At 31.0% G+C, this 16442-nt stretch overlaps 1 protein-coding gene and 1 pseudogene across 2 annotated transcripts; both read left to right on the top strand.

Annotated features, from left to right (window-relative positions):
* The first annotated feature begins 325 nt into the window (after positions 1-325).
* Positions 326-6322, top strand: LOC120091322 (hypothetical protein At1g04090-like). Its single transcript, XM_039049305.2, has 3 exons — positions 326-541; positions 3354-4585; positions 5789-6322. Exons 1-3 carry the CDS (start codon positions 448-450, stop codon positions 6119-6121), a joined length of 1659 nt encoding a protein of 552 aa, XP_038905233.1. The 5' UTR covers positions 326-447; the 3' UTR covers positions 6122-6322.
* Positions 6323-12090: 5768 nt separating this feature from the next.
* Positions 12091-14212, top strand: LOC120089826 (hypothetical protein At1g04090 pseudogene; annotated as a pseudogene). Its single transcript, XR_016524217.1, has one exon. The product of XR_016524217.1 is annotated as a hypothetical protein At1g04090 pseudogene (transcript).
* Positions 14213-16442: the final 2230 nt, after the last annotated feature.

Below are 16442 nucleotides of genomic sequence, written 5' to 3'. Positions count from 1 at the left end.
TACTCCATTTCTACAAATTAATCATAGAAATTTTCGTCTCAATCTACCCAATGGATAAAGGCTAAGACATAATCATGATAATCATTAATCAAATTAACATTATAAAACTCACGTTGTAATATATTATTAGTTTCGAAAGAACATACACAAATAAGATAAAAGAAGCATTTTTTATTTTTAAATGAAAAACAAGATGAAAGAAGAAAGCAAGAGGAAGGTCCCAACTTGGTGTAAAAGAGAAGTCAAAGGTTTGTGCAAAGCATTTACATTGACATACACAAAGATTTAGTTAGTATATATATGGCTTACAAACTCTTGCTTCAAAGACATAGCCTTCCATCTCTTTTCTCTTAATTGCTTCTTTCATAATTTTCTTTTGTCTTCTAAACATTAGACAGAAATTGAAAGCTAAAACAAGAGAAATAAGAGGTTTTAGCTGAGAAAATAATGGGGAATAATGGATCCAAGAAGAACCACAACCAAGCTTTGCCCATTGAAACCACCTTCAACTTTCCTTCTCCACTTCCAACTTTTCCACAAGGTTTTATTCATCTCTACTTCTCAATTTTTTATTCTCTTATTATTTCTCTCTTTGGAGTTCTTTTTTCTAATTTAAGAATATATATATATATATATATATTGAAAATTTCTTTTCAATTAGATTATTTAACTTCCGTTCAATAATCGTTTGGTTTTTGGTGTTTTGTTTTTTTACAATTAAGTCTATAGACACTATTTTCATCTCCAAAATTTTTTCTTTTGTTATCTACTTTTTATTAATGGTTTAAAAAAATCAAGCAATTTTGAAAATTGAAAAATAGCTTTTTAAAATTTGTTCCTGTTTTTGAAATTTGACTAAGAATTCAACCATTTGTACTTAAGAAATATGCAAATTATTGTAAGAAATATGGAGAAAATAGACTTAATTCGAAAAAACAAAAAATAAAATGAACCTCGACCATTCTTTTTTTATGAAAAAACGTTCACACCCTCTCTCTCTATATATGAATTCATAATTTATCCTTTTTTTTCTTGAGATTCAACTCTAGTGGGACATAGGAGAAGGTTTGGTTGGTAAGAGAAAATAGGATAATTTTCTTGCTTTTTGGAAGGAGGGAGCTGGAAGGGTAGAAAATTCAACAATACCTATTAGGTATAAATATATAATTAGTTGGAAAGAGCAAGAAAAAATTGGCATATGTTATAGAATTTTATTAATACTTTTTTTTAAAAGAAGCTTTTAGTAAGATAATAAAAAATATTCATCTCGTTTGTGTCAACATGTAAGTAATTTGATTTGAACATATATCATCGATTAAAAAGTTAGATATTCTGATATATCCCAATACATCTAGAGATGTCCACGGGTAAGTTGGGGACAAAAAACCTTCCTCGTTCCTATGCCTATCCCCTATTTCAATCTCCATCCCAACAAAGTTGTCCAAGGGATCAGGGCGAGATTCTCGGTGGAGAAAATTTTCCAATTTTTTTTTAACAACTTTTAAATTATTTATGTTCAATCTTGATGAAAACTTATTAGTCAAATACAATGTTTTCTTTTCAAAGAAAAATTTATAATTTTTTCCAATAAAAACAATAATATTTTATGTATAAAGATATTAGATATATTTAAAATTTAATCTCATAATTTTGATTAAATTTTAAATATTACAATTCTAGCCTTCAACTTAAATATTATAACATTCATGACTATCAAAGTAATAAAATTTTAAATATTAAAAACGTACCTATCTTTAAAATATATTAAAGTATGAAAAAGTTGAGATGAAAAGTAAAAAATAAATAATTGTTAATCTCATTAATTTTGTAATATATATATATATATATATATATATATATATATATATATATAATGTGATATTATATGTATTACAGAGAATATGAATTAACAATAATAGAGCTAACTTATATGTAGAATGCTTAAACAATTATAATGCCATTTTTATGAATAGATATAAAAATAATTTACCATGCATTCGTATCTTGTTACAAGTTATAACTAAAAAAATTAAAAATAAATCAATTTTTTTCAAAAAAATATTTTTGACGTGACAATTGTCAGACAGTACAGCGCAAACAACATCAATTTTTTTTTTTTTTTTTTTAAAAAAAGTAATGTGGTATGAGTTAGTTTTGTTAGAAGTTTTATTTTAGATAATGACAATTTTCTCCTTCAAAACTATTCAACTTTGAAGTTTTCAACATAATAGTAATTTACTCATCATATTTCATTCCAATTATCTTCTATTATTATTTATATTTTGATGATACAAATTGACTTTATAAAAAAGACATTGTTTTCGTTGTCATCTCATTAATTTATTCAACTTGTTTTCTAGTATATATACAAATTTAAATATATAAAAAATAGTTTTACAAAATTAAATAAAAGCAAATATTTATGTCTACAACATGAGCCACATGTAATAATTGACTAAAATATAAAACTCACTCTAGAAAATTGTAGATCACAAAAATATTTTTTAAACCATTTTAACTAAGAATGTGTGGAGAGTGCCAAGACCAAACCTTCCTACATTCTTATTTTAAAATAAAATATAAAGATTAAATTATCATTTTGGTTCCTATACTTTAGATTTCATTCTATTTTAGTCTTGTATTTTTAATTTTTCAAATTTTAGTCTCTATATTTTTAATAAATCTCAAATTTAGTCATCGTATTTAAAATAAATCTTAAATTTATCGATCAAAGTTAATATTAATTGATATTGTTAAAAGAGTTATTATAATTTTATGCAAGAAAAGATATATTTTCACAACTTAACAAGTAGAGATCAAAATGGAACAAAAACCTATAATATAGGGATCAAAATGATATTTTAACAAAATATAAAAAACATTTAAAATTAAAATTTAATTAATTAGAATAAAAAACACATCGACAAAATTTTAAGATTAATATTTATTTATGGCTAATATATATATATTATTTTTCTACATTGAGGATTTCAAATTTTATGTCAAATGAGTTATACTTCGATTAAACATCCAACATAGGTTTTATTCTAGGATAATTGTCTAAAAATATATTTTAGTATTCCATTTTTAATGTAAAAAAAAAAAAAAGTTGTAATTTAGTATTTACTATCTCAAAAAACAAATGGTAATTTACTCCATTTCATGAAGGAGGAAAAAAAAAAAAAAAAACTCACTCCCTTTTCAATTGTATAAGTTTCATGAATAAATTTTTTAAACGATGAAATAGAAAGATTTGAACCTTGGAAGTAAAAATTCAAATACTTATTCAATACAAAATTAAAAAATAAAATAATAACATAAAATCAATGTAATAAAACCATTGCATTTTGCAGGCAAAAGTGCCTTTGCCGGAGGCGTCATCGACCTCGGCGGCGGACTGAAAATTCGCCGGATTTCATCCTTCAACAAAATCTGGACCACCCACAACGGCGGTCCGAACAACCTCGGAGCCACATTCTTCGAGCCTTCTCCTCTTCCTCAAGGTTTCTTCTCTCTTGGCCATTATTGTCACCCCAACAACAAGCCCTTCTTTGGCCGAATTCTCGTTGGAAGAGACGACTCTCCTGCCGGCGACGTCCTCAAGAAGCCCGTTGACTTTGACCTCGTATGGACCAGCGAAAAATCCAATATCAGACGTGACACCGACGGCTACATCTGGTCGCCGACGCCCCCGGACGGTTACAGAGCCGTCGGACACATCGTCACCACTTCGTCGGAGAAGCCCTCCGTCGACAGAATTCGATGTGTCCGTGCAGATTTAACCGAGCAATCCGAGAAGGAGACCTGGATTTGGGGACTCAAAGATTCAATCGACGAAAATGGATTTAATCTGTTCAGTTTCAGACCCACAAAAAGAGAAATCACAGCGACGGGAGTTTCCGTGGGGACGTTCGTCGCCTTGCCGGCTGCAAATTCTCCTACGTCATTGCTCTGTTTAAGAAACTCTGCTTCAATTTCTGCAGCAATGCCAGATCGTTCTCAGATCTTTACTCTTTTCCGAGCTTACGCGCCGTTGATTTACTTTCATCCCAAGGAGAAATTTCTGCCGTCGTCAGTGAACTGGTATTTTTCCAACGGTGCCCTGCTTTACAACAAATCCGACGAGTCAAAACCCATTCAAATCGAACCAAATGGAACAAACCTCCCTCAGGGTGGCCAAAACGACGGAGGGTTCTGGCTGGATCTTCCCATCGATGGCGGTGCAAAAGTGAAGGTGAAACATGGCGACTTACAGAGTTGCCAAGTTTATCTTCGGATAAAGCCGATGATCGGAGGGACTTTCACGGACATAACTATATGGATATTCTTCCCGTTCAACGGGCCAGCGACGGCGAAGGTTGGGATAATCGACATTCCGTTCGGGAAGATCGGCGAACACGTCGGCGATTGGGAGCACATAACGTTACGGATTAGTAATTTTAGCGGAGAGCTATCGAGGGTTTATTTTGCTCAGCACAGCAAAGGCGAGTGGATTGACGCGCCGTCGCTTGAGTTTGAAAACGGCAACAAAGTTGTGGCTTACTCGTCGTTGAACGGCCACGCGTCCTACTCAAAGGCTGGACTGGTAATTTTAAATCATGAATTTAATTTAAATTGCAAATTTAATTAGATTGGATTTAGCTAATTCAATAATTAGACCATAATAATTTAGTTTTTGATTTTTGGTTTTTTATTTTTAAAAATTAAGCCTACAAAACATTTCTTCCACTTTTAAATTTCTTGCTTTCTTGTCTACTTGTTACCTATTTTTTCAAAAACTAAAGCAAATTTTTAAAAGTAAAAAAATAGTCTACAAAAAATTATTTTTATTTTTAGAATTTGGTTAAGAATTCAATTCTCATAATTAAAAAATATGTAAATTATTGTAAGAAAATGAGAGGGAGAAAATTTAGTTTTCAAAAAGAAAAAATAAAAAAAAAACGAAATGACTACCAAACATAACTTAAATTAAGTTTAGACATGTCTATTTATCACAACTTTAAGAGAATGTTTAATAAGTACTTGAAATTTTAATTTTGTGTCAAATAGCCAAGCCATTCAATTTTCAATTATGTGTTCTCTAGGTCACTCTATTTTCAATTTGTATCTAATAGGATAATGACTTAGTCAACATTTTTTAAATTTATTGATAATAGAATAATTAATTTTTAATTTTTTTTAATATGTCAAAGATTTATTGAATACAAAATCAATAGTTTAAGACATATTAAACATTTTAAAATCACAAATCTATTAAAAAATTAATGTTGAAAAATTAAACTTATAATCTAACCTAATTTAAATTTATAATGTTTTGAATGTTGTTCATTTTTACTCTTTCAATTTTAGCTTTACATTGCTTGGACTTTTCAAATAGATCAAAATAATTACATGTTTAATAAGTAACTAAACTTCTAATTTTATGTCAAATAGATCTTAAATTTTTTTTTAAAAAATAATCTTCAATAGGTCATTAAAATTCCAATTATGTGTTGTCACTATATTTTTAATATGCATCTAATAAATCAATGATTTATGTAACCTTTTTAAAATTCACGGTTACTTTTCAAATAAATCAAAATAATTATCAAACTGGACCTTAAGGTGTGTTTATGCATTTTCAAGTGTTTAATTTAAAAAATAAATCATTTTAAAAGAAATTAGTGTGTTAAATAACTACTCAAACAACTTATTAAAAATATTTAAATAAAAATGATTTTTTTAAAGAAAATTTTTTTCACACGTGAATTTAAATGGGTCTTTAATCTTTTCGATCATGTTTGAACAGGTAATGCAGGGTGGGGGAGAGATCGGGCTGAAGAATGAGATGGCGAAAAGTGGGATGATGTTGGACACCGGAGTGAGCTTCGCGGAGATAGCGGCGGAGTATTTGGGAGAGGTGGTGGCGGAGCCGGCGTGGGTGAACTATTTCCGGCAATGGGGGCCAAAAATAGAGTACAAAATAGCAGATGAACTAGAGAAGGTGGAGAAATTGCTACCGGGGAGGCTGAAAGAAGCTTTTAAAGAATTTGTGAACCGATTGCCGGATGAAATTCTTGGACAAGAAGGACCCACTGGACCCAAATTGAAGGATTCTTGGAATGGAGATGAACGCAGTTAGATGATGCTTCTAAATTTCTATTCATCCATGCCTGTCAATGCTTTTTTCAATGTGAATTTGTTTCATCAAATTACAATTTGACATTAACGTCGTATCGATTTAAATTCTGAATTTCTGTAACGGGATACAAAAACTCATAATTTAACCTAGAATAAAAAACGTGTCTCTCTTAGACATCTAGTTAAAAGATTAGAAATTCAATATTTAAATGAGTTATATATATTTTAAAAGTTTAAGAACTACTCATTGTTACTTTGTTCGACTCGACTCTCGGTTTACCAAATAAAATTGTGCATGTGGGAGAGTATTAAGGGAAAAGAAGAATATCAAACTCATAATCTAAAGTGTACAAAAACACCTACTCACCAACTTGATCAAAGCGTTTTATGAAATAATTATAATCACTTATTATTAGATATGTCCAATTTCTCCATAGGGACAGGGTCCCACGGTCGGAGTGGGGATTCCCCGATTAGGCGGGAAATGGGGGAGGGAGTGGGGAAAAAAATTCTCCGTGAGCTAAACGGGGACAAGGACGGGGAATGCACTCCCCGTCCCCGCCCCCGACTCGGGACTAATTCAAGTTAAGCTAGAATATAATTTAACCTAGAATATAAAACTTGAACGTCAATTAGGTTTCCCGTTCCCACCCCAATTCAAGTTTTCCTAAATCAGACCCAAGTATAAATCCAATTTAGGTTCATGGTAAGTCCAGGGTTGAACTCAAAGATTCAGGTTAAGCTAACGTAGACCTTGCGTTATAGCTGTTGTAGAGATTTCCTAAATGTATGAAGGAATGTGTTATTTACACTAAGGTGTTGTGCTTGTGCAAGAAGATACAAAATAGTTGAGTAGAGAATGATAGGTCGTGTGGAAATGGATTTTAGTGCAAGTGGTATGCGTCGATCTAAGATGAGTGTACACGAACTAGAATGTGATGAATGAGATGATTTGTTCTTTGTTTATACGTTAGATTTTATTCAACACTTCTCAATGTGAATAACATACAAAACCTCTCTAGGATACATGCAATAAACACTAGTAAGTCTATCTCTAGATGTACTAGGCGTTCTACTTGATGCGGGCTTATTTATTCTTTCGAATAGTCTAAGCTAAAGATGCTTTTACCAGTTGATCAAGTTGGCTTAAGCGAATGAAATTTTGCATGAAGTACAGATGCATCCAACATAAACAAGAAATAAACAATGACAAAGTGTGATGGATCAAATATATGAATTTTATAAAGAAGCAGATTGTTTTTACAAAAGCAATATTTAATCAGATGAAAGTACGAAAGCGATAAATGAGATGAAAGGAACTGAGTCAAGCCGCAGAGTACAATCTCTTGTATCTCTTTGGCTCAGTTCTAGTTGTGTACAATCACTTGTATAGGAATTGGATGAAGTGTCTCTCTCAAGCTCGGCTTCCTCCGCTCCTTGATCGGTGGTAATGGTGGTTCTCTTCCCTTCTGCTCTTTTTGGCACCACAACACAACTTCTAAAGATCTAAACTACAACTATGCTAATACTGAGAGTGAGAACTTGAAAATTTCTGAACTTCGAACTCTGGAGGGATTTCTTCTCTTTATAGGCGTTGGTCATCTCCAGCTTGGTGATGGATAACATTAAAGTCCATGCCCTGGTCAGCCGCTTGACACTCGGAAGCTTTTCAGATGCTGCTTGCTGCAGGTGCTCATACTTGCAAATGGTGATTTGACACAAACAGCCCGAATCAATGAATCTTCTTTGCGTTGAATCCCTCCGACGCATAGCCCATGCATTAGAACTTTGCCTGTGACACTTCTTAATCATACGTTAGCCTCTTATTGAAATCCTGCAATATAATGTGTTAGTGCCACAACATTTTAGTAATAAACATTCTTTTGCACAAGTTTGTTAATGTTTGAGTAATTCCATGCGTTTCTTCTAAAAATGAGGAGAATTTATCATTAAAAACCTTAGTTGTTCCTACTTAAGAGCCAAAATAACTTGTATTCCTACAAATTATCACTTCCTTTTACACAAAATGAAGTTACAAAATTTTAAAGTAAATAGAATGATTATTTATTTTGTAATCTTAATAATTAATGTAGATTTCTTGAACAAAAATGTTATATTGCAAATAGCATAAATCTAATTATTTAAGATAGTTGGAAAAACTAATGTACAACTTGGTCGTGCATTATAATTTGTTTTTCTTTCGATCACATTTTGTTTTAAAATGTGAGAATTTTATATCAACAATTGATTTTTCTTTCAAGTTAGGCTTTCCAAAAAAAAAAGTAATATAATGTTTTGAATTATTAAACAAATACCAAAGTCTAACAGACCATGCCCTTGCAAATAATCAAAAGCAAGATAATATTGCCTCCCAACATTAAATATAGTATGAAAAATCATTGAAAGATGATTGGTTATATTTTCTTCAAATTAATTTATGTTCTTCATATCATCACAGCTCAGCTCATCTTTTTCAACATTATTCTTTTATATGGTTGGATGATATCCATAAAATGTAGATATTTTTCTTTGGGTAGTAATTGCAAATTAAATATAATTTTTTTTAATAAAAGTATTTTAAAAGAATAATTATAAAATATGTTCAATTTCAACCTTTCAATTTTATGTTTGATAGATGTGTGAATTTTTTTAAAAAAATATTTATGTATGATACAAATTTAAAATATAGGAATCTTAGGACACAAAATTGAAAATTTTTAGGATCTATTAGACACTTTTTAAAGTATAGAAATTTCATGGATATAAGACAGGAAGTTCAAGAGTCTATAAATACGTTTTAAAATTTAGGTATTCAACTGTTATACACTTTTGAAAGTTTAGGAACATATACAAATTTAAAAGTTTAGGAACTAAAAATGTGTTTGGTTTAACTTTTCAAGTGTTTGATTTTGAAAATAAATCATTAAAAAATGAAGAATTGGACATCAACCATTCAGAATAGCTTTTGAAATATTTTTAAGGTGTGTTTTGAACCATTATTTATCAAAAGAAATTAAAAAAATATTTTTGTGTTTTGAACCATTCTTCATCAAAAGAAATTAAAAAAATATTTTTCAAGAAAAATATTTTTTTTTCTCTAATCTCAATTTAGGCCTTAAGTATACTAAATACGATAAAATAAGGGTAGTCGAAGAAAAAAAAATTAGGCAAGTGGGAAAATTTGATTTTAAATGAATTTGTTTTTCCAATCTCAAATAGAAATTCGAATGAATTTATAATCGAATGGTGTGGATTATAATGTATATACAGGAGAATGTATTTGAATTATGGTTCATTTCTAAATTTGAAACTTTTTTTGTTTAACTTTTCAAGTGTTTAATTATAAAAAATAAGCCATTTTACAAAAAAAGAAAAAAAATTGGAGTACTTACAACCTCTTCAAGTGGGTATTTGGCTCACCAACATGAGTTGAGTTGAGTTGAATTGGTATAATATATAACTCATTGTTTGGCCCACCAACTTTAAATATTGGTGGAGTTGAATTGGTATATTTTACCAACTCACCCTAACTCTCTCTTCACATGTTTTCAGTAGTTCCACCCATCGTCCACTGTCATACTCCGAACTCTGACAACCATCTCTGATGATAACTCCGCCGACCAACTCCAGACTCTGACAACCACCTCCAATGACAACTTCAGTGACCAACTCCGAGCTCCGACAACCACCTCCGATGATTTTCGGTCAAAATTCGAACTCCGACAACTACCTCCGATGATAGTTCTGGCGATCAGCTCCGAGCTCCGAAGAACTTCCCGCGACCAACTCTAACAACCACCTCCGATGACCCAACTCCAACGACTACCTTCACTCTACCAACTTCGACGACCAATTGGCTCTGACAACAAACTCCAATGACTAACTCCGACAACCACCTTCATAGGCTCCAACAACCACCTCCGACTACAAACTCCGATGAAAACCACCTTCGATGATCACCTTTGAGCGAGCAACTCTGACAACCAACTAAAGGCTTCGACAACCACCTTCGACAACAAACTTCGACAATCAACTCTAATACCATCTTCATGCGACTAAGTTTAGGCTCCTACAGTCACCTCCGACTACCATCTCTAGCAAAAATCATATTTGGTGATCAACTTCGATGATCACTTTCCCTCGCCCAATTTCGGGATTCGAAAACCACCTTTGATGACAAACTTCGACAACCAACTCCAATACACCTTCATGTGACTAACTTTAGGCTTCAACAACCACCTCCGGCTACAAACTCTAGCAAAAATCATCTTCGATAATCAACTTCGACAACCACTTCCAACTACTATAAGACTGGTGACTGTTAAAATATATTGTAGGGTTGTTGATTATATAAAAAAATATTATTTTGTCTACAGTAAATGTAATATTTATACGTAATGAATTCATATATCAAATGAGTGTTAAGAATATTTAGACGAAAAATATGTATGTAGTTGAAAATGTAACATATATTAAAAAAAAACCATAAAATGATTTTTTTTCTGGAACATTTTCCAGTAAGAATTAGTGAAAAATATAGTTTTTTTTTTTTTTTTTTATGATCCTCCAAATTTAGAAGAAATGAAAGTGAAACTGTTGAAGAAATGTGGTGATATTCTATTGATCGTTACGATGATGGGAGAGATTTAATTAAAAAATAAATGACATAGTAAAAATATGAAGCAACAATAGGAAGAAAAAGTAAAAGAAGAAGATGATAATGAAATTCATGGAGAAAAGGCTAGAAAGTTTTTATTTCTCTTTAGTTTCTCATTTTATTTAACCATATTTCTGCAAGAAATGTACGGGTTAATTGTCATTCATTTCCCAAAAAAGAAAGAAAGAAAGAAAGAAAAGTTCTAAAAATTAAAAGAAAAAAAATTACAATTCATATTTTATTCAAACAAAGATGGGAAGAATTATTGAATAAAAAAATTTCAAAACAAAAATAGTAACCATAAAAGTAGATTATTTAAAGTTAAAAAAACTGCATCAAACATTCACATGTATGAACTCAACTCTGCACCTTAAACACAGACATATAAAGTATACAGATATATGAACTCCACAAACATATGAATTTCAGACATCCTATCTCAACTCAGCGCTCAATCCTAAATAACTTTTGAAACAATCTCAAAATTTATTTTAAACAACTTTTTTCCAATCTAAAGAAGTACTAGTTAGAGAAATTCTATCGATGATATTATTATTAATATTATTCACTCTATTTTTTCAAATTCTAAATTTAGATATGGTAAACATACAAATATTTTTTAGAATTTGAACATTAGAAAATTCAAAAACAGTTTTCATATGATTCAAATTACTTATCAAACACATATTTATTAATTTCATATTTGTTGAATTAATAATAAATATAAAAATAAAATGTACAAATTATAAAAATCACCCCTAAAATATCAAAGTAATTATAATTATACACTCAAACTTTTAATAATAGAAATTGAGTCTTCAAACTTATGAAAGTGTAAAAATTAGACCTCAAACTTACGTAATTATAAAAATGATAACAATTGCATAAGTTTGAGAGTTCAATTTTATCACTTGGGGTCCAGTTTCTATCACTATTATAACTTTGAGGTCCACTTTTAACATATTTTTGAAGTTTGAAGACCTAATTTTTATCGGGATACACTCATCTTCATGCATTCTTATTCATCACTTACATAAAAAAAATATATAATAAAATAAAATAATTTTTAAAAAATATTAAAAAGAATTTACGGAATAATTTAGTGAAATATAAGAAGATAAGATAAGTATGGGCTATAATGTACTTTAAGTATGTTATTTTTACAATTGAAAGGGTAATTTTTACAAATTCTCTAAGAAACATGTGTTGAATGTTTTTAATTATCCCTTTCCTTTTCTCATTTCTCCAACACGCAATTTTTCCGCAATAAACTTCTATCTATCTTTTAATCATTTCTTAACATTGCCCAATACAAAATAAAATATGACCATGATAAACAACAAAATCCCCTAAAACTTATACGAATTTCAATTAAACATAGTTTTTTATTTTATTTTATTTTTTAAATTTTGGTTTCCGTGCACGCCTCACCATCGTCAAAACAGAGTCTTCAAAATCCCACTTCATTTCTCTCACTTCTCAATCTAATTCAATCCAATCCAATCCAATCCAAAAATCTTCCCTCAAGCTCTAATTTCCGCCATTAATGGGGAACTGCTTTTCTTGTTCTTCAACCCCTTCCAAAACCCTCCCCATCGATTCCAAATTCTCCTTCCCTTCCCCCCATCCGGCCTCGCATTCCGACAGCAACAGAAACACCGGAGGATTTGCTTCCGGCGCCATCCACCTTGGCGGCGGGCTGGAAGTCTGCCAAATTTCGTCCTTCAACAAAATTTGGGCTGCCCGTGAAGGTGGGCCAGAGAATCACGGTGCCACATTCTTCGAACCCAATTCACTTCCCGAAGGATTCTTCGTTTTGACCTATTTTTGTCAATCCAATAGTAAAGCTCTGTTCGGATTTGTCCTCGCCGGGAAAAATACCGGGTCCAACGGAGAAGAAGCCTTAAAGAAGCCCGTGGATTATACTTTGGTATGGAGCACCGAGTCATCGAAAATTAAACGAGACGGTAACGGCTACATCTGGTCGCCGACGCCGCCAGACGGATACAGAGCCGTCGGCCACGTCGTCACAGCCTCGCCGGAGAAACCCTCCTTGGACAACATACGGTGTGTTCGATTGGACATGACGGAGGAATGCGAGAAGGAAGCATGGATTTGGGGGCCGATGAAATCAAGAGACGAAAATGGATTTAATGTTTATAGTTCTAGACCCAAAAACAGAGGAATCACAGAGATGGGAGTTTCAACCGGAGCTTTTATAGCTCTGCCGGCATCAGATACAGCGAATTCTCCGTCCCCTGCTCTATTCTGTTTGAAGAATTTGAATTCGATCTCTGCAGCTATGCCGGATTTATCCCAAATTGATTCTTTATTTCAAGCTTATTCTCCAATTATTTACTTTCATCCAAAAGAAAAATACCTTCCGTCGTCGGTAAACTGGTTTTTCTCCGGCGGGGCTTTGTTGTATGATAAATCCAACGAGTCAAATCCGGTTCCCATCAACCCGGATGGGTCGAACCTTCCTCAAGGAGGCTCAAACGATGGACAATTCTGGTTAAATCTTCCCACAGACGAGGAATTAAAAGAGAAATTGAAAAATGGGGATTTACAGAGCTGTAAAGTTTATCTCCATGTAAAGCCGATGATCGGAGGAATTTTCACCGACATAGCGATATGGATCTTCTTCCCCTTCAACGGGCCGGCAACAGCAAAGGTCGGGATAATCGACATTCCATTCACGAAGATTGGTGAACACATCGGCGATTGGGAGCACATTACATTACGGATGAGCAATTTCACCGGCGAGCTCCGGCGAGCTTACTTCGCACAACATAGTAAAGGTGAGTGGGTCGATCCGCCGTCGCTGGAGTTCGAGAAGGGGAACAAAGTGGTGGCATATTCGTCGTTGAACGGCCATGCATCGTACTCGAAAGCGGGGCTGGTGTTGCAGGGCGGAACGGAGATCGGAATTCGGAACGAGACGGCAAAGAGCGGATTGGTGCTTGACGCCGGAGAGAACTACTCTGTAGTTGCGGCGGAGTATTTGGAGGGGATGGTGGTGGAACCGCCGTGGTTGAATTATACTCGAGAATGGGGGCCGAGAATCGAATATCCTATCGTTGAAGAGATCGAAAAAGTGGAAAATTTGCTGCCAGGGAGGTTGAAGGAAGGCTTCAGAGGATTTGTAAACAAATTGCCGGATGAAATTCGTGGAGAAGAAGGCCCAACCGGACCCAAGATGAAGAACAGTTGGAATGGAGATGAACCTTAATTCAAATTATTTGGTTTAATTATCATTTTAGTTCCTAATTATCGTATTTGATTACAATTTGTTCATTGTAGCTTCATTAAAACTTTCAAAATACAACCATTGCAACGACCAAAAATAGAAAAATAAAAAAAGGTAATCAAACTTATGAATGTAAAAACCGACTGCAGGTCAATTATTATTATACTTACGGTATCATTATTAAAGCTCAACTTATTTTACTTATTATCTTTCTAATGTAATAAACAGAACATAAATTATTGTTTAAAAAACTTGTCATATAAAAAAATTGTAGGATAAATTATAAAAACCACATGAAGTATAATAGTAGTCATAATTACACTCTCAAACGTTTAATTGTAAAAATTGGACCCTAAATTTCTACAAATATTAAAAATTGAACCCTCAAGCTTAAAACAATTGTGGAAATTAGACCCACAAATGATAAAAAATGAATTATTAAATTTGTACAAATGTCCAATTTGATCCAATTTTAATGTTTATATAAATTTGAAGGCTTAATTTTTAAAATTAAAAGATTAAGGGTATATTGTAACTACCACCCAGTTTAGGGTGAATTTTGCCATTGGCTCAAAATTGTATTAACATTTACCTTTTATAATTTTTTTCTTTTGGAAGAGTTAATCAGATTATATGAACTTAATTGAAAATTTCAAAATTATGTGGCAAAAGGGAAAATTTAAGGAAACTATTTTTTTTATCAATAATATATTTGGTTTATATATGGGGAAAATCTTTAAATCAATTATCCAAAATATATATAGATAAATAAATTAAAATCTGTAATATTTAGTCCACGGATGGTCATATTTAATTTTTGTAATATGGAGATATTGATTGGTAATTTCCATGTAAAAAAATATTAATTTAGTGAATTTAAATGATCCAATGAAACTAATATCAATGAATTTAAATTTGTTAACTTTTATGAACTTTTCTAAATTTGTTAGCTTTTTCTAAAGATTAGTCCTACTTAAAACATTGGGAAAAAAAAAAACTATATAAATGGTGTTAAAATATAAAAGAATTTGATTCAAACTTTATGTTATTTATTAATGCCTTGAAAGAAAAGAGAGAATTTGACTTTTTATTAAAAAGGAAAAAAGATGAGCAAATTTCAAATTTCATTTTTAAGAATATAACTGTAAGGGAAATAAACTATTTTGGTTAAAATATGCATTTGATTTGAACTTGAATTTAGTTTCTAAATTTAGTCCATAATATTTTAATCATTATATTTTAAAATTTATAACATTGTAATTTCTTAACTTTTTTTTTTTTTTATATATGACAATTTATCCATTATATTTACTATAAAATTTGTAACAATTAAATTTTTATGATACTTATAATTAAAAATTTAGTAAAGTTCCTTATTATTGTGATCGATAAATTGATTAGAGATCAAGAGATTACTAAAGACAAATCTTTAGTACTTTAAGAAAACCATTATTTTAAGAAAAATCATTACATAACGAAAATTTAGGAGAAATCAATTGATTACCTAAGACTACATGATAGTCATTTGGTTATCAACTTTGCCTATTCACTGCTTTATTTTATTATTTATTTTTTAGGAAAATTATCAAAAATCAAACTGAAGTTTTGGAAACAAAAAACAATTATTAAAAACTTATTTTTTGTTATTGAAATTGTGGGTTAGAAGAGACCTTAAATGTTTAGTTAGAAAAGATTAAACATATAGTAAAGAAGTGGTAAAAAAACAAACACAATTTTCAAAAACAAAAAATCAAATGATTATGGATATAAACTTTTGAAGTTGTAATTAAAACATCAAATTAATGATTCAATTAATTTAAATCTTAAATTTTTATTAGTAAATCAATTTTGACAGTTTATTAGTGATTTGTAGTTATTTTAATTTGATACATATTAAAGTCAGCTCAAAAATACAATTTTATGTTTAAACCTATTTGAATTCGTCATCTATTTCTTATTGGTAGTGCATAAAATTATACTAGAAAAGCCTCTGTCTCAACACCCGTCAATCACTCAAATTATTAGAAAATCTTATTTATTTGATTGTTGTATTTGTATCTGATTCATATTTAAAAGAAGTCTCATACACGTACCAAAGTTATGTATTAATGATTTTAGAAAAAAATTCTAATGGAAGGTTCTAAATTTGTTCACTGATAAAACTTTTACGATTTAAATTGATACAACCTTAAAGTTTATGATAAATTGATTTTTTCTTTAAAATTAATCCTTACATTTTGTTGAAATTTTACTCGCATAAGTTAAATTGATACATATTTTAAATTATATAGACAAATTGATTAGCATACCAAAATTTAGAAATTAAGGGCTTATTTGGAAGGAAATTTGAACAATATAAATTTGAAAACAAGGGATTCAATAAAAACATAGTTGTATATAATATTTTTAGATATG

This window comes from Benincasa hispida, chromosome 11 (genome assembly GCF_027475165.1).
Source record: "Benincasa hispida cultivar pf3 chromosome 11, pf3_genome.v1.1, whole genome shotgun sequence".
NCBI lineage: Eukaryota > Viridiplantae > Streptophyta > Magnoliopsida > Cucurbitales > Cucurbitaceae > Benincasa > Benincasa hispida.
The sequence above is the reverse complement of the archived record's forward strand: the minus strand, read 5'-3'. Positions and strand labels throughout refer to the sequence as shown.